Raw genomic sequence first — 23206 nt, forward strand, 5'->3', positions numbered from 1 at the left:
TTTTGAGTGTAAAGTAACTCGTAAAACAGCACTTATTGAAGTGTTGAACCATATGTTTAAGGCATACAAAAGAAGAAATTAAGAACCTTTACGTATAGAAAGCAGAAGTAAAGAACTTTTAAGTATAGAAATAACTCGGTTTCTCAAGAAAAGCCAAGTTTATAAAAGATGCATTTTTTCCATTTTTTGTCTTTTATTCTATGTGTGTAACTATTCTTCCTTTTATTCTTGTGTGGGTTATTTGCTTTTAACTTTCACTAAATATTTTTAAAACAAACTTTTGGACTGTGAGATTTCTTTAGACATGCGTTTTACCCGTGCCTGATTTCGCCTTACTCCGGTGGCTACAACAAGTCTTTTGGATTAAGCTGCAGGAATTACTTAGAGACATTCTACAACATCATCTTTTAGGGGGTGTTATCTCTTATATTTACATAATCGAATTTCAGAAGTGTGGCCTTCCTCATGCCCACATGCTGTTTACTCTTCACAATAATTCTAAAATAAGAACCAAAGAGGACATTGATAAATATGTCACTGCTGAACTCCCTAACCCTGACACTGACGCTAGGTTATTTGAAATTGTTACTAAATGCATGGTACACGGACCATGCGGTACAGCAGGTAACCCAACGGTATTGTGCATGAAGGATGGTACTTGCACCAAGCGATTCCCGAAAGATTAGAAGGAACACATGCAAGAAAACATTAACGAGTACCCAATCTACTGCAGAAGAGAAGGGCCAACTGCACAAATAGGTAAGTTTATAATTGATAATCGATGGATAGTTCCATACAATCCTTGGTTGAGTAAAAAATGTACATGCACATATTAATGTCAAAGTTTGTTCATCTATAAAGTCCATCAAATATCTCTACTAATATTTTCACAAAGGTTACGATGCAGCTTCCGTTACCTTACAGCAAGAACATGCTAACGATGACTTGGTTCACGATGAAATCATGACTTTTTTGGACGGAAGATATGTTAGTGCTCCAGAAGCTATGTGGTGTCTTAGCGAGTACAGTATGTCAGACAAATCTCACACAATTATACGATTACCTGTCCGTCCTCCCGAACAACATACTGTCCTGTTTCATGAAGGTCTCGAAGAAGAAACCTTAAATCGAGAAGCAACGAGAAAAACCATGCTAACAGCATGGTTTGACCTGAATAAGATGGATACTTATGTGAAATCACTCCACTCTGCGACGACTCCGAAAAAGTAACACTATAGGTAGAATGCCAATTGTCTCTATTCAAGACTCTGAACAATACTACTTATACACGCCCTCTTAACATGGTTTCCAGGAGCTACTACTTTCCAGGAGCTTAAAATCATAAATGGAAACATATGCAGCTCATTTAAAGCAGCATGTCAAGAGTTAGGTCTCCTTAACGATGACAAGATTTGGCACGACACTCTTTATGAAGCTACACAAACTAAGATGCACGTACATCTTTTCGCTTTCATTTGTGCCTTTGGGGAACCTGTCAATGTCCCGGACCTATGACAAACACATAAACTGGCAATTTGTGAAGACCCGTTTACTAAATATTCCACGGACACTGCCCCGATGTACGCTCTCTCGGAAATTAATGAAATACTCAAGTGTTAAGGTATGACTCTTCAACTATTTCATCTCCCGGTCACTGAACTCATCCCACCTTATACTCCAACCTGTGTTGACATTCTCCACGAAGAAAAAGTAGCTTCAGATTACACAAAACTACTCAACGACGATCAGCGAACAGTCGTACAAACAGTACTGTAGGCAATATACAATCCACCGATGTTTCTTTCTCGACGGCCCCGCAGGATCAGGCAAGACCTTTGTATACAAAACCCTCATTCATTCTGTGAGAGGTAGAGGAGACGTGGCAATAGCGGTTGCTTCAACTGGAATCGCAGCAACTTTGCTACCTGGCTGCCGTACTGCACATTCCTTGTTCAAAATACCTCTTCAAATCACACCAACATCAGCCTACAACGTGAAGCCAAATACCAACGATGCCAATAATATACTTGAAGCGAAAATGATCATCTAGGATGAAGCACCAATGAGACATTGTTATGCATTTCAAGCTGTTGACAGACTACTGTGAGATCTCACTCAGGAAAATCCACCTTTCGGTAATAAAAACCATTCTTCTCGGTGGAGATTTCCGCCACATACTGCCTGTTATCTTCCGCGGTTCTTGAGCCCTCACCGTTGCCTCCTGCATCAACAAACACAGGCTGTGGAACGAAGTGAAGGTCCTATAACTCACAAAAAATATGAGTGCTCTTGAAAGTGAAACTCAATTTGTTCAATGGCTTCTTCAAGTTGGGGAAGGTAAAACTGGAGACATGGCAGAAATACCTTCTCAATGTTTACCACAACAACAAGACCCAGTTGCTCAACTTTATGGTGATATTAAATTTTTCGACTGTCACTCCCCAAGAACTTGCTGTAAGAGCAATTCTGAGAGTCACAAACGACGATTCTCTACATATTAACAACAAAGTTCTTGATCTTATACAGGGTGAAAAAGTGACCTTCAAGAGTGTAGATACAGTGGTCAGTGACGATCCAAATGATAAACTAACGTACCCACATGAGTTTTTACACACTCCCACACCAACTGGCATGCCTCCCCATATCCTTCATCTAAAGGTGGGAGCCGTAGTTATCCATCCATTATCCAACCCACTATATCCTTACTACAGGGCGCAAGGCAGGAAACAAACCCTGGGCAGGGCGCCAGCCCACCACAAGACCACCGCACACACACACACTAGGGACAATTTAGAATCACCAATGCACCTTACCTGCGTGTCTTTGGATTGTGGGAGGAAACCCACGCAGACACGGGGAGAACATGCAAACTCCACGCAGGGAGGACCTGGGAAGCGAACCTGGGTCTCCTAACTGCGAAGCAGCAGCACTACCAATCCGCGCCATAGTTATGCTCCTTCAAAATATTATGCCATCAAAAGGTCTTTGCAACGGAAAGACTCATCGCTACCCAAATACACACAAATATTACTGAGTGCAAACTGATCGCTATCCAAAATTCTGAAACAATCTTCATTCCCAGAACCTCTCTCCTTCCTTCCGACACCAATCTCCCTTTTAAATTTAAACGCACATAATTCCCACTCAGACTCACCAGACTCTCCATGACTATCAACAAGTCCCAAGGACAAATGTTTGCAAAGATTTGCGTTAATCTACAACAACCAGTCTTCAGCCGTGGCTTTTTCTAGGGTTAGATCTTTCGACTCATTATCTGTCGTCTCCAGCAAACAACTGCGTCTTTCAAGAAGTATTTCTTTCTTCTTCATTTCCGAATTCCTTTCTCACCATTTTCCATTCCTATTCTTACACCGCCATATGCTACAGTGGGCGTCGGCTATTTCTCATTTATTTCTCTTGTGATTCCTTTGGCTTCAGACTGAATTACAGTATAAGCAGCAAACACAAGAGCTCCATCACGGATGATTCTCTCATTCATCATACCAGTCGAGTACAATACAGGAACAACACATTTATATTAGAACTAGCTGTGTCCGTGCGTGCTGTAAAAAGCCCAGGGTCTTAGAAACGATTGAAATTGTCAGAAAGAAAAAAAAAATGTTGATATATCCGGTAATTGAAAGGCACTACTCTTGGTCTCTCTCTCTCCCCTAGGAGGAATCGTTTTGCCGATGCGCTAGCCTTGCTTGTACATTAGCGGCTGGAGGAAAAATAAAAGGATACCGTTTTACCGACATTAGCGGCTACGCGACTTTGTCTTTCTACTGAGGTTTCATTTTGCTGATGTGCTCGCCTCGTTTATGTTATTAGCGGCTAAGAGAGTTTTTGTTTCCTCGAAGGCGGCGCTCATACCCAAACTCCACCTCTCACTTCCGGACCGGACAGACAAACAAACTTCCACATGTAGACATTTATATAGAAGATGCATCAATTATTTGTTTTGTACATTTTATAGAATAGATGAACCTAATATTAAAGTAACATGTATATGTCCTTTTGTACATTCAAGAAATCACACAACATTTCCAACAATTTTTTGCTTTCAACTTTACTTTAATGCACACTTTTTTTACAGCACCTGACTATGTATGTCATTCAGCGATTCTTTCATGAGCTTCTCGATCATTTAACTTTCTAACAAGTCACCGATATGAGACAGGGCCTGAGGGAATAGTGGGAGACAATGAAAGGTCGAAAGACCAGGAGATGATAATGCAAACCAGAATCAGAGTCGGCACCTGGCGAAACGAGGCTGTGGGATAAACCAAAATTCAAAGTCAAAAATAGATCCCGAAACCAAAACCAGGCCTATTAGAAGAGAGAAGGGAGAAGGGAACTACCGCTGGGATTATCCAACTGAAGGACAGCTCCTACTCGCGACACACCAGTATTTATACCGGAGCTTCCAGTGACATCACGGACACCAGAAATCACAATCAATTGAGGTACATAAATAACAAACCAAACCAAATACAAATTCACAAAAATAATGTATATTATGACGGTCACATGCTTCTCAATTTATTTATCAAACTGAATTATTTCTTGAGAATGAGGTGCACGATTCTAATTCACGTCTGATTCTTGAATGCATCATGTTATCATAATAATACATTTTAACTACGAGGGACGTTCAAAAGGTTTCTGCACTTTTATATTTTCATTGGAACTGGTGAGGGGTTGAGGAGTAGTAATTGGTCATTAAAAAGTTGGCACAACGCTGGGAAAATCGCATCGCAAACGAAGGTGACTGTGTAGAAAAGTGATGTCATTTGTTTTTGAAATTCTTAATAAGTAGAGTTAAAAAAAAAAAAAACTTATCGTTTGGATAGTTCTGAAACAGACAGGTCTATTTCTATTATAGTCAGCCTTTCGTATCTTTCCATCTGTTAAGGCCACTACATGCCAGAAGTTGAATTCAAAGCTGAGTCACTTTAAACAGAGTGAACTGGGGACTTGCAGGCGTACCAGCCACGTCAGGCCACACCACCAGTTTATTAATAAAGTATAGAATTGGCAGCATCCACAAAGACCAGTCTGAAGTCACTTACTACTTTAGGTCAGAAAACCTGCATGGCGCTGTGGCAAAGAAACTTCCAGCATCTGCAGATCGAGGCAGGGCACTGCCCTGTTGTTTCCTGACCAAATCATGACTTGTTTATGGAGTGGACAACACAGTCTCAGAAGAAATCTTAGGACAGTGCTTCTTTAAGGAATGAGAAACCCATTGTCCATATATTATATAGACAGAGAGATAGAGAGAATGTGTGTTAGCTGCTGTCTACTGCATGGTACCTTTCCTATCTCTCTCTATTATATTGTGCCCTTTCATATTATTATTGTGCCTTTACCTTCTATCTATGTCTATATAGTGAGTTTAATTTATTATATAATGCCTTTTACTTCTATCTATACAGTAACATTTATATCCCTCTACTTACTTATTATACAGTGTCCTTTATTCCCACCTACTTATTATTTTGGTACCTCTCGCTCCTAAACATATAGTGACTTCTGTATCGCTCTATCAATTAAGTATATAGTGCCCTTTACCTCTGTCTGTCTGTCTACTGCATAGCCCCTTTAATGCCTGACCACCAGTCTGTCCTGATTAAAGCACATCTCATGTGGAGGTGCTGATTGAGCCCACCAGCTCAGTTTCATTCTTGTCCAGCACTTTGAAGGCTGAGAGGACTCGGCCCGGGAAGCCCATGCAGACACACAAAGAACATGCCACCTCAGTATAGAAGCCCACTGTGGACTCTGAAGTGTTCAGGTGGTCCTTGACTCCCATGCCAGGTACTGGTGACTGCCTATTTTGCCCCATGGATCTCCTCTTCATGCCCGCCATGCTGAAGTTGTTCTCCTGTGAGCTCGGCCTTTGTTCCTTGTTTGCTTTAGGCATCTAAATGCTACAAAATCCTAAACATGTCGACTTGGTTTGCGCAAATAGCAACAGAATGGCAAACTCCGGCATGGTCAGCTTGTCTCAGGAATGTGCCAGCAGTGCATTTTCTCAGCCAGCACACTTTTTCTTTTTTGTTTTTCAATGTTTTAAACACTTTTTATTAGAAGAAGAAGGAGTTTGAAGGCCCATTAGGAATTGGACATCAGCTACAGTACATTATGTGCCCCTTGGATCAATTATGGCCACACCTGCCCTGTCATTTTCTTGTACACACATTTAATAAAAATGTACGTGGTCTCCACCTTTGCCCCACAAGCCCAAGGCATGTGGTCATGTTGGGTGGGGATGTCTTTGTGCCCTACCATGCCTTGTTGGGTTTGGTTTCTTCCTTATGCCTGTTGGTGTCAAGATAAGAGGATGAAATCTCGGTGTTTAAAGTAAACCTGACTGAATTTGAAATGACATTCATGAAAGTGAATACAGAAAGTGATAGAAGTAAATAAAAGCGGTCTGTGGGCTTCAAACCACAGTCTGGGCAGGAGATGGCCACCAGCCAATGCACTGTGATATGGAAAAATAATTAAGCAGGGAATCAAAAGACCCGACTCACACCGTGAGGCACAGAAACACAGTCCACAGACATGAAGTCAACATGCCAACGTGTGCCCAGACTGCTGGAGTGATAATGTGGCGTCTAATGGGCTCTGAGGGGAAGAGCAGACATGTCTCTCACTTCCACCGCTCAAGGACCAATGACATCACGTCTGCCCCGTCTTCTCAAGACCTGCTACATGAGGGGCACCCCTGCCAAGGGAGAGTGTTCATTTGGATCCCTGCAGCCCAAGAGGAACAAGACCCTCGACAGGAAAGTGGAAATGGAGAAGCAAAGCCAACTCAATCACAGTGTTGAGGTTGTGTTATAACTTTAATTATTCTTGTTTGCAACTCTTTATGTGCAGTTTTGTCAACATAGAGGAAGAAGCAAAAGATGGACAAACACTGTCATGTTGTACGTTATTTTGAGGAAAGAGACCACCGTGACCGACCAGGAAAAGCTCAGCCTAAGAAAAAATTTGGGTCAGGCATGCAGATCCTAAAAAGATAAAAAGTTTAACACGTGGACCTCGAACCATTTAATGATTGAGGAGAAAACAGAAGGGCGGACCACTGAGAAGACATTCAGACAGACAATGGCAGGGCTAAAAGACCAAACAGGACAAGCGCCTCTTTTGTGAGCTTCAGCCTAAATTAACTTTAGATGGGAGATGTGTTATCGCTAAAGTACTCTGTTATGAAATAAGGTATTAACTGATAAAAAAAATATACTTTATATGATTTTTAAAAATAGTTCTGTAGTGTAATGGAAGGCATGAATGAGCAGGCACCCTGGCCAGCACAGTTGGTGGAGGGCAACAGGATCATAGACGGAAAATGAAAACAAAAGCAAAGCAGAGATATCAGACTTCACTGGATATCTGTAGCAAGGAAGAAAAGGACCGTCCAGCCTGTTACCAGTCACAAGTCTAGAAGCCAGCATCTGTGATGGCATGTGGTTGTGTCAGTGCCCTGGGCAAACAGGTAACATGCACTTCTGTGAAGGCACCAGTTACAACAGTCTGGATGAGAACAGGCAATTGAGCCCATCAAAGCTCGCCAGTCCTATCCACTTATTTCAAGTCGAGTTCTGAAAGTCCCTAACGTGTTACTGTCCGCCACACTACTTGGTCTCGTTACTCCAAGTCTCTATCGATCTTTGTGTGAAGAAAAACTTCCTAATGTTTGTGTGAAATTTCCCCTTCACAGGTTTCCAGCTGTGCCCCCCGTGATCTTGATGAACTCATTTTAAAGTCACCGTCTGATCCACTGGACTAATTCCCTTCATAATTTTAAACACTTCACTCAGGTCACCTCTTAATCTTCTTTTTCTTAAACTGTAAAGGCTCAGCTCTTTTAATCTTTCCTCATAACTCATCCCCTGTAGCCCCCCGTAATCAGCCTCGTCACTCTTCTCTGGACCTTTTCTAGTGCTGTTGTGTCCTTTTTGTAGCCTGGAGACCAAAACTGCACACAGGACTCCAGATGAGGCCTCACCAGTGTGTTATAAAGCTTGAGCAGAACCTCCTGTGACTTGTACTCCACACATCAAGGCGCTATATAACCTGACAGTCTGTTAGCCTTCTTCTGAACACTGTCGGGAAGTCGATAACTCAGAGTCCACTGTGACTCCTAAATGCTTCTCATACGATGGACTCTCGATTTTCAGACCCCCCCCATTGTGTGTTCAGACCTTCACTTCTTATGTGTAATTCTTTACATTTACTGAAATTAAATTTCATCTTCCACAAATCTGCCCAAGCCTGTCTGCTGTCCAAGTCCTTCTGTGATGATATAACGGATTCCACATTATCTGCAAATCCACCTATCTTGGTATCATCTGTAAACTTGACCAGCTTGTTGTTTATATTCCTATCTAAATCATTTATAGATATTAAAAATAGCAGCACTGCCCCAGGCTGGTCACCACGCTTAACATCACCCAATTCTGATGGGGTTCCTCACACCATCACCCTCTCCTTCCTGTGTCTGAGCCAATTCTGCACCCATCGACAAACATCACCCTGAACTGCCACTTCTTTTAATTTGATGCCCACCCTCTCAGGGGGCACCTTATTAAATGCTTTCTGAAAGTCCAAATCAATAACATCATGAGCTCCACTCTGATCGTATCCTTTTGTTGTTTCCTCATAGAATTCCAAATTGTTAGTAAAACACAACCTCCCTCTTCTGACCCCACACTGACTGTTCCTAATAACTCCTGTCCTTGCCATGTGCTGCTCAATCTTATCCTTAATTCCTTGTTAAGTTTACTACCAGTAATGCCTAAAAGCACAGATTTTGGAGCAACATATGCTGTCTTCTATATGACATCTCCTCCATGGAAATCCATGCATGTTTCATCAAGACCATGTTCAGTGCATATTACAAAGGTCATGGCTGTGGGTGCTCGAGGGGTCTGCCTACAGTCCTGAACCGTCCCCGATTGAGAATGTGTGGCACATTTTGAAATGCAGACCCCATTATGTAGCACACCTTAAGACTCGCCTGCAAGAAGAATGGGACAAAATGACACTTGAAACACTCAATAAATTGGAGTCTTCAGTGCCCAAGTGTTCATTAAGTGTTGTGAGAAGGAAAGGCAACATCACAGGTGGGAAATTCTTTTCTGTCCAAACTATTTTTAAATATATGTTTCAAGTGTCAAAATAAAATGGGTTTATTTTTTACAAAAGCAATAACATTCATGAGTTGTAACATTAAGTAATGGACCATTATATTGTTTTCAGGTCACTGTCTATACACGGTTTCCTTTTTTTATTTGCTTTTTCCACACTGCCTCAGTTCCAACCACAGAATTGAGGTTGTTATAACAACAGAGATAATATTCAAAGAGTAATAACAGCTTTATAAGACTTTGAATAGCCGTTTATTAGAATCTCCTCTTAAATCATCATTACCACCTTTGTTTCCTTCTTTTTTCCAGTTTTGCAGATAACACAGAAGATGGCCAAATGACCAGTCATCAAGTTCATGATAAATTTTCATATTTTGATATATCAGCTACTATGAGCACAGGACACTCTGATAACATTAGTTATCCTCCCTTTGCCAAAAGGTAAATGAGAACTCATCAGATGTGGAGCAATAGCAGCGTGAACCACCTACACATTAGAGCAACACTCAACAAAACCCCGCGAGTGGGGTTATGGGGGTGGGGGGGGTCACGCGCTGACACTAAAATAAATCTCAGATGAAAGGCCGCACCTCATGTAAAGAAGTTAATAATCAATGCATTAAATGATTAAAGCCGCCCTGCACATAGCAACTCTCTTTCGCACATCGCCGGTCCTTAAAACACTACATACGACTTCAATTACGGCCGAGTTTACCGTCACAAATTTATCTTATCTTGACAGAGGACACTTCAGCTCTCACCGTGTCATTTGTACACAACATCTTCCTCCTTTGTGCTTTAGACAGCTGCTCCTGTCAGTAGACTGATCCCCCGTCACCAGTATGAGCGGCACAGCGATTTGAGCAAACCTCCATCACACACACCAAACACGCGCAAAATATTAAAAAACAAAAAACAAATCACAAACTACAAACCGGAGAACACTTCGCCCTTCATTGGGAGTTTCATCCCATTGCATTTTAATTGAATTTACTGGTGCTGTCAATTTTACTGCCGTTTCTCAGATCGTTTCACGTATTGGGACTTGTTTGCTGTGGATTGCCATTTCAGGAAACGTTTTTGCTCATTTGAGCATTAGTGGTTTTTATTTTTTCCTTCTTGCTAATAAATATATTTATAAAGATTATTTTTTCAATGTTGTCTTTAAGCGAAAGATATTTTACAGTTTTTTTTCTCTTCAACTTATATAGTTATGGGATATTTGAAGTATATTTTGTATTAGGCAGAAGCAGGCCATTACAGTGCGGGATTCAGATGCTTGGGGTGAGGCCTAGTCTACGCTGCAGGACAGTTTGAATTGCTCAATATTAGACATGGAATTACTCATTCATCAATTATCTATACTTCAGTCCAAATCTATGGAGGATCAGCTTTGGTAAAATTAAATCAGTACTGATATTCGTAAATAAATGGATTGTAAAATCTGACAATAATTAATAACAAAATGCTAGATGAGCATAAATAAATATGTCATGAAATACACGTATGCGTTTTATAAACATTTATTTCAGTGACATTGCACATAACATGAAAGACACTTTCAATTGAAAGCTGTCATTTTCCACCTGTCCAAGCTGACAGGGTGGCTCTAGCGTGTGCAGTGCTTTGATTGGCGAATTGTCAATACATGTGACGGCCATCAAGTGTCACATTTAAAACAACTCGGACGTAGATGAGGAATTTCGTGCTCCTGTCCGTCACAGATGCAAACAGTCACAACCTTGAGGGAGCAAGCAAGAAGTACATGTAGTATGTATATACATTTTATGATTGAGGTCTTTTTGTAAAGGTTAAAATGTTTGCATTTGCACATACATACTTTGTTGTGTCTGAACAGTCGGTGCTGGTGCTCACTTCATAACACTCACCAACGCACGACTGAGGCTGCTGCTTTACATCCACACGTGACTTTGCTCCCCTTTGCACCCACACAGCTCAAGTGCACACTGCAGTGGCACTAAACCCAACAGACCGTCCTGACACAATGAATACGGTCTAAGACGTGACCCCACAACGAGTGCAGACTGCAGCTGGCCCTGAACGTTTAACAGTTGTGTTCTGCATTTGGGGGGCACCGTTGTAAACATAAAACCTTTGGTTAATTTGAAATTTATATCAGAGAACATAATTAGAAAAAAAAACTGTCCTCAGCCAATAAGAAAATTCCCTTTTTAGGCTAAGGATAGGTAAGGGGGTATCAGTGCATTGATAAGGATATGTTGGTGCAGTCCTGTGGCAAAGGGTTTGTGTCAGTCCTGCTTAATTATTGTCTTTTTCTTTGCTACGTGTACTTTAACGGTGTTATAGGAGCCAGTAGTTAGAGTGGGCAGCAATCTAGAATATCATATCTTGTATTCAAATATTTTTCCATGGGTGCCATGATGGCACAGTGGCAGTGACCAGGGTTTACATCATGGTTACTTACCAAGTGAAATTTGCACACAGTCCAAATACATAAGGATTAGTTGAATTGGCTTTGCTCAACTGACTCGTGTGTGTGTGTGTGTCTGTTCACCCTGTGATGGACTGGTGTCCTGCTCAGATGTCAACTCTGCCCTGTGCCCTGTCATTGCTGGGATACGCTCAGGCTTTACTGTGACCCTGCACTAAATAAGCAGGTTAGGAAAGTGGAATGTTGTATTTTACTTTGAGCTTTAATAATCAAGATAAAATTATAATATTAATTTGGCCCCAGATTTCAGAGGCTCGGGTACTGGGAGTCTCAACCTACAGCAGTGTTGTACAAGCTCAGCCCAAAGGTGCCATCATAGCTGTAGGTTTTTATTCCTACCTACCTTCCTAACTAGAAGCCAAATGAGGTGGATGACATAACTTATTTGGCATTTTTTTTTTGGCTACACCAGGTCATTCTTAAATTGCAGAGTTTTTCTTTCTAAGAATATCATCCAAGTGATGTGCGGCCCATAAATCTCAGTTCTTCACTTTTTCTCTTCCATTTTATTTAAGCAGACACTTCATGATAAACACACACTGACATGAATGTAACCACATTAGACTGTGAACTGTGGGTTTCCATTTCATTTACACCTCATTATTAATTATTAATCTAAAATACTAAAACGAAAGGTCAGTGTATTAGGGCCGGGTCAGCCGGTTTAATCTGCATTCAATATGCCTAAAGACTGGCCATGAATGTGGCTGTCCTTTACTCTCTTCCCAGCAGAACATTCTAGGCTCATTAGCGCTGTGTCCTGACAGAAGGGCACAAAGGATACATTTGTGTGTTTAGGAAAAGGGGTGCCAAACAAAGACAAATAAAAATTAAAAAATAAAAAATTGGGTTTTGTTTGGATTCACAATGTCTACATCCTTGGCAGATGTGGGTTTCAGGTTTTGTTCCCCCTAGGGCGAGCTAAAGGGGCATGGACTTGTGATATGTACGTCACACACTGCCTTCCCCGATTAGCATTTTGGTCCTGGGCCGTCACCGATGTTTGTTTTTTTGACACTATTTAGAGTGCGCAGGTCCATCACAATCCTAGTACCACTGGGGGGTCACACGGCTACTTGAACGGACTGCCACCACAGTGCTTTACCAAGTATGTGGGTAACCTAGCAACAGTTTCTTCAACATAAAATCTGGCAAAAGCAAGCAGGCTGCCTGAAAGATCTCGACAAAAGTCCTCCAAAGACGAGAGAAGGGGCTCTGAATGGGGAAAATGTCACTTGCTGCTCCTTGGGCTCAGCTTTTATGAGAGAGAGAAAGAGGGGAATGGGGCATGGATGGGGGGGTCACACAGTGACAATGGGGCAGTTCAGAGCCCGTATTTCATTAGCATTCTGTGAATTCAACAGCCAGGAACAACGAGACTGCCTCTTGGCAGAGAAGGGACTGGAAAGAAGAAGCCATCCAGCAGAGAGGAAAGAGAGAGAGATGTGAAAGGCAGTAAAACTCGTAACTATACACAGGCAGATGTGAAAGGTGCTATATAACAACAAGACAGAGAGCTAGCTAGATAAGAAAAGCGTATCAGATAGATATTAAAGACACTATAAAATAAGAGAGGACTACAGAGACAGATATGAAAGGTACTAATCATGGCACCAATGCATAGATAGTTGTGAAATGAACTATATAATAAGAACGATAGCTAGATAGATGGGTATAACAGGTACTGTATGGAATAGATATTGTACAAAAGACACTACGACAAATACATATACAGATAGATATGAAAGGCACTATGCGTAGTACCAACACACAGAAAGATGTGACACAACTATAAGATATCTCGATAGATAGATAGAAATTGAAAAGGCACTCTATAATAAGACAGACAAACATGAAAGGCACTTTAAAAAGTATGAATACATACATACATACATAGCTGTGAAAGGCACTATATGATAAGACAGATAAGTACACAGATAGATATAAAAGTTACTATATAGAGTATCACTATCTAATGTAGATAGATATGAAAGGCACTTTGTAATAAGACAGATAAATAAATACATACACACACACACACACAGGTAGATCAGAAAGGCACCGTATAATAACACATATGTCAAAATATCTGAGAAAATAGAAAAGTTCCAGAAGACTCCACTCCTGATGGAATGACAGGCAAAAAGGTGGCCCACAAAACAGAAACAATGCAGAGCACCATTAAAGCCACCCTGCCCCTAATCCTCAGGGGTTTGTAAAAAGTGAGCCAAGGCCAGGACTCTGCAGATGGGACTGGCTGATCTGACAATTTCACACGATTTTCTTTGCCCACTCGGCTCATACACTCTGTTTCTAGTACATGTCTCATTGACCGCTGCAGTTGCCAACGCCATTTATGGTGGACAATATCTTAAGAAAATATAAAAGGAAGTCATGTTTACAACACAAGGCTGCCAAATATAAGATGCTGTAAGTCAGCAGAATACAAAAGCAATAAACCAAATAAGATCAGAACGATCGACTGACAAAGGCAGGACATAAACATCACAGCAAAGCTCGGGCTTTACATAATAAATCAAACATACCTAACAATTTCAGGGGACCAACAATAAAAAACAGACAGACAATCTGATGACAGAAATCAGAGTCCTGTTAGTAAAATATGGCCAAGCACATCTTATTGTAAGTCTGATTATTAAAACACATCTGCCTGACATCTGACAATAGGAATTCACCAGGCAAATACAGTAGAGCACTTTAAAACACTGCTGAAAACACATTACTTTAACATGGCCATTTTATAACTTCACTTTAACTTAATCCTGATACTCTGTATGTTCAATTCTTCATAATAACTATTCACAGTGGCTCCAAAATCCATACTGACCCCTACTCTCTCTTCTGTTTCTTTTTCCGGTTTCTTTGTGGTGGCGACCGGCGCCACCACCACCTACTCAAAGCATCATGATGCACCAACATTGATGGACTGAAAGCCAGAAGTCTACGTGACCATCATCATCAGGTCCTTCCATGAAAACCCTAAATACAAAGAGGACTGTTTGACTTATGTTAGGTAGATTGCCCAGAGGGGACTGGGCGGTCTCGTGGTCTGGAACTCCTACAGATTTTATTTTTCTCCAGCCTTTGGAGTTTTTTTTGTTTTTTCTGTCCACCCTGGCCATCGGACCTTACTCTTATTCTATGTTAATTAACGTTGACTTATGTTTATTTTTTATTGTGTCTTCTATTTTTCTATTCATTTTGTAAAGCACTTTGAGCTACATTTTTTTGTATGAATATGTGCTATATAAATAAATGTTGATCGATTGATTGATTGACATTTTCATCGAGGACAACTTCAAAGTGTCGATATCCATTTGTGCAGGTTGGGAGACGTCTTTAGGGTCGCAGGGTGAAGCTACAGTGAGCGTCGATTGAACCAGCAGCCTTGTGACTCAGAGGCCAAGGCCTCAGCCGCCAGGCTGCACCAAGCTGTGTAAGATGAACTGTAGACTGGCCAGCCATATCAGAAGTACACGTAGTGTTGGCCAAAGGGAATAAAATAACACAACAGCAGCAATCTCAATTAAAAACTCAAACCTCTAACACTTTACAATACAGGGTGGGTCACATCTATCTGTCCATTTTATAGTGCCTTGCCTATCTATCTAGCTAGCTGTCTTATTGTATAGTGCCTTTCACATTTATCATACCTATATGTCAGTTATACTGTATAGTGCAATTATTATACCGTGCCTTTCATATCTGTCATATACAATGCATTTCATATCTATCCATCCATCCGTTGGACTTATTATATAGTGCCTTTTAACATCTATCACACACAATGTCTTTCGTATCGGTCTGTCCAGCTAGTTATGCGTCACTGCCTTTCATATCAATGTAGCTCTTTAGCTTTCAGTGCCTCTCATTATGATGTGCCTTTCGCCGTATCGATGTTTTTGTACCATGTACAGTACATTTCACATTTTTTTATCTGCCTCGTTAGTATTGCATAATGTATTTACTGTCCATATACCGCATATCTTTTGGTTATATAGTGCTTTTCATATCTAGCTATGTCTGTGTTTTTATTATATAGTGCCTTTCAGATCCTCCTGTCTTGCTTGACAGTTAGCTAACATTGTATAATGTCTTTCACAACTATTATATATAACCTTTTAGCTATTCAACTGATTACCCATCTATCTTATTATAGCTTTATTAGTTGATAGTGCCATTGAGGTATACAGTGCAGTCAGTACCTTTCATATCTAGTGTATTAGTCTAAATGTACTAGAATATTCTACGTTTCATATTTTCCCATCTCTCTCTCCCTCATTGTAAAGTGCCATTTTTATCCATCTATCAGTTATGCATGGACAGATATAGAGGTCATATATCTGTGTCTGTCTTATATAGCACCTTTCATTTTGCCTGTCCATTTGCCCATCATTTCTTGAACCACTTTTTCTGTCACAGCTGTTGACCTTTGGGACTACCACAGCAGGACTTGTGTAAATGCCCCATAGTGGCAGAGGCTCTAGACTGAATGGCACAGGGATGCTACTGTAGTTCCGGGTCTATCTTGGACTCGTGGTGATGCGGAGTGAACGACTTAACCTGCCACAGTTTAGTGTAGTGCAGTGGAGGTGCAAACAGACCTTAGGATGTTGTTGGGGATGAGGATTAAAAAGGCACTATATAAATCATGTCTGTCATTGTTTTTGCCCTCTACATATGGCATATAGTTTACACACACACACACACACATCACGTCCACAGAGCTGCAGTATCTGCCTTATTTAAAATCTTCACCCAGACACACAGATGACCATTGGCACATTCTGGGTGGTAACCAAAGACGCACTGTGCCATTAGCATAGCCAGGGTGAGACGAGACAGGTGCCTCATTTAAGCAGATTTGCCCAAATGTCGACTTACCAACACAAAGGGCACCATCTTCTTCCCACTCCCCTTCCAAGCATGACTGACGAGCAGACCTGATGAGAACAACAGTGGACGCCACGGTCAGAAAAGTCCTTAGTATCATAATCCTGAACTCTGCTTTGACTGAAATAAAAGGCTTCACCAGACTTCCGTCATACCCAGAACAGACAAAGTAGGAAAAAGGAGGAAAAGACCCCATGAGGTTCAGACGAGTTCATCTTGAACTTTGTCATCTTCTTTAAGAATTAGGAGAAGCAAAAATGACTTGGGGAAGAAACTTCTTTGACATGGTGAACTGCGGTGGGCAGCCTGCTGAGGTGCCCCTTGTCCTCCCCCAGCATAAAGCTGCACTGTGTAACCAAGGCGACTTCAGCTCCTTTGGAGGCAAAGTATGAAATGCCTGACACGCTGGTGGTGAATTTGACACTTTGAAGGATGCTTCTTCCCAAGAACTGCTCTTACGTAAAAATTCCAGATGGGAATCCAAATGCAGAAAATGCAGGGGAGCACCAGGCACTCTTTGGGTGCTGCTGCTCAGACTGAAGGGACTCGCACGCCTCACGACCCATTTAATTCCTTAGGCTCTCGGCTCCACCCCTCTCATTTACATTTGCTTTCTTAGTGCAAAGTCCATCAGTTTGTGCGAGGGGTCCGTCACCCCAGCAGCGGAGGGTCCTCATTGGCTGGGGATTTCCAAATGGAAATGCAGCACCAGAATGTGTAAAATAACATTGAAAACTTGAATATGAGAAATCGCGAGCCAGGGCACTTTGTTGTGTGCCCTCTTTTCATGATTTATATTTTCTGTAGCTCTAATGCGATTACTTTTAAAGAACCATGAGAAATAAAAGGCCCTTTATTTTGCTGTTTGTATTTTCCTCTTCACACAGGATCCACATGTTAAATTGAAAGAATGAACAGCTGCTGCTGGATGGTTGGCAGAACACACACTCATGCAGCTGGAGCCGAGCTCATCTCTGGGAATCAGTGTCTATCACGGGCTACCGACGGGCCCAGAACGATCTGTCAGGATGCAAGATGAAGCGTGAAAGAAGGTAGCTATGTGAATGAAGCTGCATGTGAGGAGAGGCAGAGCCAGCAACAAGCAGGATCTCTGAAAGGGTGCACATAAAGGATGTGGTGGGGGGGTTGGGAGTTCTTCTAGGGTATTGAGGGCGTGCTTGCACAGTTAAACACTGGCATCGGTTAGACAGAGGCACCTTCATGGTCTCCACACACACCCTTACTGGCTTCTTGCAGAATTTATTGCTGTTGGTTGAGGCTCTTGAATTTTTAGCCATTTCACCTACAAGCAATACTGCAGACCAAGGATACACGCATGTCTCTCAAACACGCTTAATCCAGTCAAGGGTCATCAGGGCCAAGTTTATCCTGGGAAAATAACCTGGAGAGCAAGACTGTGAGAATGTGGGAATGTCAATCAGCCTGCTGTGCAGGTCAGCGGAACGAGGGAGGAAAAGTGGAGAAAACTCCAAACCGAAACCAGCAGAACATGAGGAGTTCACACAAACAAATGGCAGGTGTGGGATTCAAACCAAAGACACTGGATCTGTGAGGCAGAAGTGTTAATTACACTCATCTTAAAAAGCCTCCAACTGACCAAATCTGAATATCACTGGGAATGAGGGAGGACAACCCACTCAGACATGGGAAAAACAAATAAACGTCACAGAGGCAGTAAGCAGGTATGGGATTTAGACACAGAGTGCTAAATCTGTGAGGCTACAGTGTACACCACTCCAATCTATGCAGATCAAAATGTGTGTATTATAATAAGATGCTTAATAAAAAAATAAAATATAGTATAGCCTAACCGGGATCATAGGACACCCCATTATCATAGCAGCACTGGATACAATGCAGGCACCAACTGGAGATGGGGAAACTGTCCATCAAACTCACTGTAGATTCACTAACTGACCAAAGTCTTTAGGAATGAGGAAGGCCATGCAATTGTCTCACAGACAATGAGCGGGTGTGGGATTCAGACCTAGGATGTGGCAGTGCTAAACACTGTACGACCAAATCTCAACCTCTATGGGGATGACAGAGGAAAGTCCATGGAGTCCATGTGTGCGTTTTGAGGAAATTCTATTGCCACACATGGGCCTGAATGAGGGCAATTCACACCAGAGCAGGGGCTGGCAGAGTGTGTGGACCCTTTCCACTTTAAACCGATTACGGGGAAATTCCACCTGGTTCTGAAGACGCCACTTCCATTTCTGGCCCTGATAACGTCACTTCCGGTCCTCTCCTTTAAAACTGCCATCTTTTCCTCATCAAGACAGTTCTGCTCTGGACTCAAATCTGTACTCAATTGTACACAACATTTAACTCTTTTAGGAAACAATAAACGGGTGGCTGCCCCAGCTCTGCATTGATGGATTAAAGTCCAGAAGTCCACATGATCATCATCATCAAGTTCCAACTTCCATATGAACTGTGACTACAATGAGGACTGATTGAGGTCATTGATGTTGGGTAGAATGCCTAGAGGGGGCTGGGTGGTCTTGTGGCCCCGGCAGATTTTATTTTTTTTCTCCAGTTGTCAGGAGTTTTTGGTTTTTTTCTATCCTCCTTGCCATCAGACCTTACTTTATTCTTTGTTATTTGGTATTGCCTAATCTTATTTTATATTTCTATTTTTTATAAACTTTTCTTTCCTCATCTTGTAAAGCACTTTGAGCTCCGTCATTTGTATGAAAATGTGCTCTAGAAATAAATGTTGTTGTTATTGTGGCTCACTTGTCTCTTCTTTGACACAATGCTTATAACAGAGCTGAATCTGTGAGGCAGCAGTGCTAACCACTGAAGATCAAAATGTCTGTGTTGTGCAGAGTGCCTTTACAGCCAGGGCTGCGATAGGATGCTTCTTAAAAAACAGAGTATAATCTAACAGCTTCAATTCAATCAGGAGTCACAGGGCACTGGAGTGTATCACAAGAACACGAGGCTCAAGGTATGGACCATTCCTGAATGGGTTTCTTGGCCATCCCACTCACACAAGGCCAGTTTAAAGTCACCAGCTGACAAAACCTGAAAGTCTTTGGGGATGACAGGGAAAAAAAAATCTACAGAGACAGCAAGTTTATTCGATATTTGTAACCCGTGAGGCAGCAATATTAGCTTCTGCAGATCAAAATGTCTTAATTGTGTACAGTGACTTTACAACAGGGACTGTGATAAGATGCTTCATAAAAAAACATAGCATAGCCGAACAGTCTCAATGAGGTTAACAGTCACGGGCACCAGAGCATCATGGCAGCACTGGGCACAATGAAGGTAACAGCTGTAGATGAGGCACCGATCCATCACACTCCTAAAAACATGGTTAATATGAAAAACAAAAACAAACAAACTGTTTTGTTTGGACCAACAGTGAGGTGGAATTGTTATTAAGAGTAAGAGACAAGTATGAGGCGAATAAAGCGGCTAAGAAAATGTAATAAGCAGGGAAGGGTCAAATAATAAGCATGAACCCCTAGTCTGTGTTTTCTCTCATTTTCCAACTCCTTTCATCCATTCACACTGCAAAGCTGAGCCTGTGATCTCACAAATATACAGATCTGGACAGCATTTTCAAAATGTCTCCCTTCTCAGGAGGGTACTGTGAACAAAAGGCAAAAGCAGAAAATGTAGTCGTGAGGACGTAGCCTAAGAAAGCGTGAACAAGTGGATTTGTATTCTTTTTGTACTGCTGAATGGGAGGCTTTGAAAACGTACAGTGAGCAAAAACATGTACCACAATGTTATTTTAGAGAGATTTACTAAGTTTTGTTTTTAAGGAACTAAAAGGTGTTTTTGAAGTTTAACGATTTTGACATTTTAATGAAATGTGCAAGACAAAACGTGTAGACCCCTTACAGATGGCTCTATGAAAATTAACTTCTAACTCTATCAATAAATGGCATCAAAAATGGCTGCTAATCAAAAAAAAATAAACACACACCCTGGGTTGCATAAAACTCCAAAATAATGAAATGTAATGTGTAACTCCATCAACAAACAATATACATACATACAAGCTATACAAGCTTGTCATTCAATCTTAAATCCAAACCCAAACTGCAACGTATTAAACATTAACATTTAATTGGGCAAGAAAAATAAATTTTTTGATTTAAAAATAGTGCCTTGAGTCTTTAAAATTTGCAGTACATGTTGTGCGTTGGAGCTCAGTTCAAAACCCTTAACTTACAGCTGGCTGCTCTACTCTGTGTAGTATCGCTATAAATGAAGCCCATTGTGAAAATTCTAGCCCTGTTTAAGATGCTGACAGAGCACGCCAACGGCCACTTCTTTTAGGTTCGTTAGCTCGCGACAAGATGCCGAATTCTCAAATCTGTCTTTAAATCGGTTAACCAGCACACTGACACCTACCGCGTAGTTCTGGAGTCCTGCTTCTGTCTCTTTTACTTGATCAAATTTTAATTTGTTGTTATCGATCTTTTGCATTCATTTTAACTCAGAAAAGACACACAGACACACCACGCCTCTTGGCCTCCTGGCGCACATCTCCCGCTCTTAATTATGTACCACCTTTTGCGCCTTCCCTTTCTGCCTCATAGACATATATAGGTAGACGCCGCATTCACTGTGTTGACCAGTCGACACAATACGTCAGCACGTCCGCCATATTGCGAGTGGCAAAAGCGTCATTTAAACTAATACATGGAGACGTGGAAACCTGGTTTTCTGATGAACAACCAATAACGTTTAAAACAGTATCATTTACATACAACAGATTTTGGCGAATCATTTAAATGCAATTATTTATATCCTTTATACACTAATAATGACAATTATTAAATAATAATTATTTAATAATCCATCTCTGAAACATTTCTAGACTTCGTCCTGTTCTTACCCAACATAGCACTGAAGTATCGGTTAATGCCCGAGTCACCTCACGTACAGATTACTGTAATGCTATTCTATCTGGCATCCCACAAAAACGTATCCATTGCTTACAACTTCTTCAAAATTCTGCTGCCAGGATACTAATCTGCTGCTCTAAATCCACTGAACATATCACACCGATTCTCTCTCAACTTCACTGGCTCCCTGTTCACTACAGAATACAATACACAATCCCGCTCTGAACATTTAAAGCTCCCCCTACCTCACTGATCTCCTACAGACTTACGCTCCCTCTCGTTCACTCATTCAATGACAAAAATAAACAATTTTATTGTATACAAATTGGCTTAATAATTTCTGAAAACATTTCACTCATTCCTCTCTCTCACACACACGCACACACACACACACACACACACACACACACACAATGTGTTTACTTAAATATATACAGAAAATTATCTAAAATCCTTGAAACAGAACTGTCTTCCATAGCTTTTTCCGTGTGCTGCCACTCCGTAATTTCAGAGTATTCAGTCTGGCAGTATGGTGCAGTCTTAGTTTGTGGAAGACAGAACTAAAGACATGAGAATAAAAATGATGGTTGTCAATTTCAAAATGTGTTTCCTCAATGTGCTCCTTGAGAAAAAACACATCATCTGAACCAATGTCAGCCCGAACAAACTGACTGATCACAGATACACTGACAGCTTGTCCTCATGTCGACTGTCAGATAACACGCTCAGCTACTTTGACCACCTTGACTGGACCCTCAGAAGGAATCATCAAACCTCCTTTGATTTTTAATGTGAGCGAGTGGTAGCTTTGATCATATGATGCCAGTACAGCGTCTGTTACCAGACTAGCATCGCACATGTCACAGGACAGCTTTCTCAAAATCCCGTCTAAGGGCTACCTGACCTCCTACTGCTTCCTGAGGTGGATTTCTTTGGGAAACCTTCAGAGTTTGAGAAATGTTAACAGCTAACAACAATCTACATAGTTAGTGACTAAATATGTTTATCCAAAACGTTGTTTGGAGGCTCACTTGAGCAGATAAATGCGTAGCTTTGCTAGCTTAGCTTGGCGTAGCTAAAGTTAAGATTATAAAATGGGATTTTCTAATGGCCAAATATAACCGCAACAATTGTTCAGACTTACCTATGAAATGTAATCCCCCGGGATCTGGTTTGGAGCGTGCAGCACACATGCGTCAGGCATCTTTATCCATTACTTCACTCCACAGCAGTGCCACTCGCAATATGGCGGTGACGTTGACGTATGATGCTGCTGGTCATGCGCCATCTAGTAATTCTATGTCTATGTTCTGCCTGACCATCCAGCCAATCCCAAGCAGATCCGCCTTAAGGACCTGAAATCGATCTACTGAGAAACATTTTCCCGCAACACATTTAAACAGGAAATCAGTTTAATTGGAGCTAATGCAAAGATAAGCCATTAGAATTATTTATCTATATATTAAACATCTATATTTGAACTAAACACTTCATTCATTTCTAATAGTAAAGATTAAAATAATCTCTATGGTGATAAATATGGACAAAAACATTTAATATAAATGTATTAATTACTCTAGATAAAGTTCATAAAATAGTCCAATATATTTCTACTTTCAGCATTTTTCTGTTGCAGTTCAAATCAAAGTTTCTGAAATATCTGAAAAAGGCAAAGGGAAAGTTTGGACTAAGTAAAAACCGAATTTGGTTATAAATGTTTAAATTCATTATCTCTGGGTGAATTTAACGCAGGTTCTCTATAT

At 41.1% G+C, this 23206-nt stretch overlaps 1 protein-coding gene across 2 annotated transcripts in view; it reads right to left on the reverse strand.

Moving 5' to 3' along the window:
- Positions 1–17070, reverse strand: part of egf (epidermal growth factor) — a 103518-nt gene extending 86448 nt beyond the window's left edge. For both annotated transcript variants that reach the window (XR_005634429.1, XM_039759802.1), the window contains exon 1: positions 16540–17070. Coding sequence is in view for 1 of the 2 variants with exons in the window: in XM_039759802.1 (XP_039615736.1) it covers positions 16540–16744 (205 nt within the window). In the remaining variant the exon portion in view is untranslated. The remainder of the gene's footprint in view (positions 1–16539) is intronic.
- Positions 17071–23206: the final 6136 nt, after the last annotated feature.

The sequence above is a fragment of the Polypterus senegalus genome, chromosome 7 (assembly GCF_016835505.1).
Source record: "Polypterus senegalus isolate Bchr_013 chromosome 7, ASM1683550v1, whole genome shotgun sequence".
Taxonomy (NCBI): Eukaryota; Metazoa; Chordata; class Cladistia; order Polypteriformes; family Polypteridae; genus Polypterus; species Polypterus senegalus.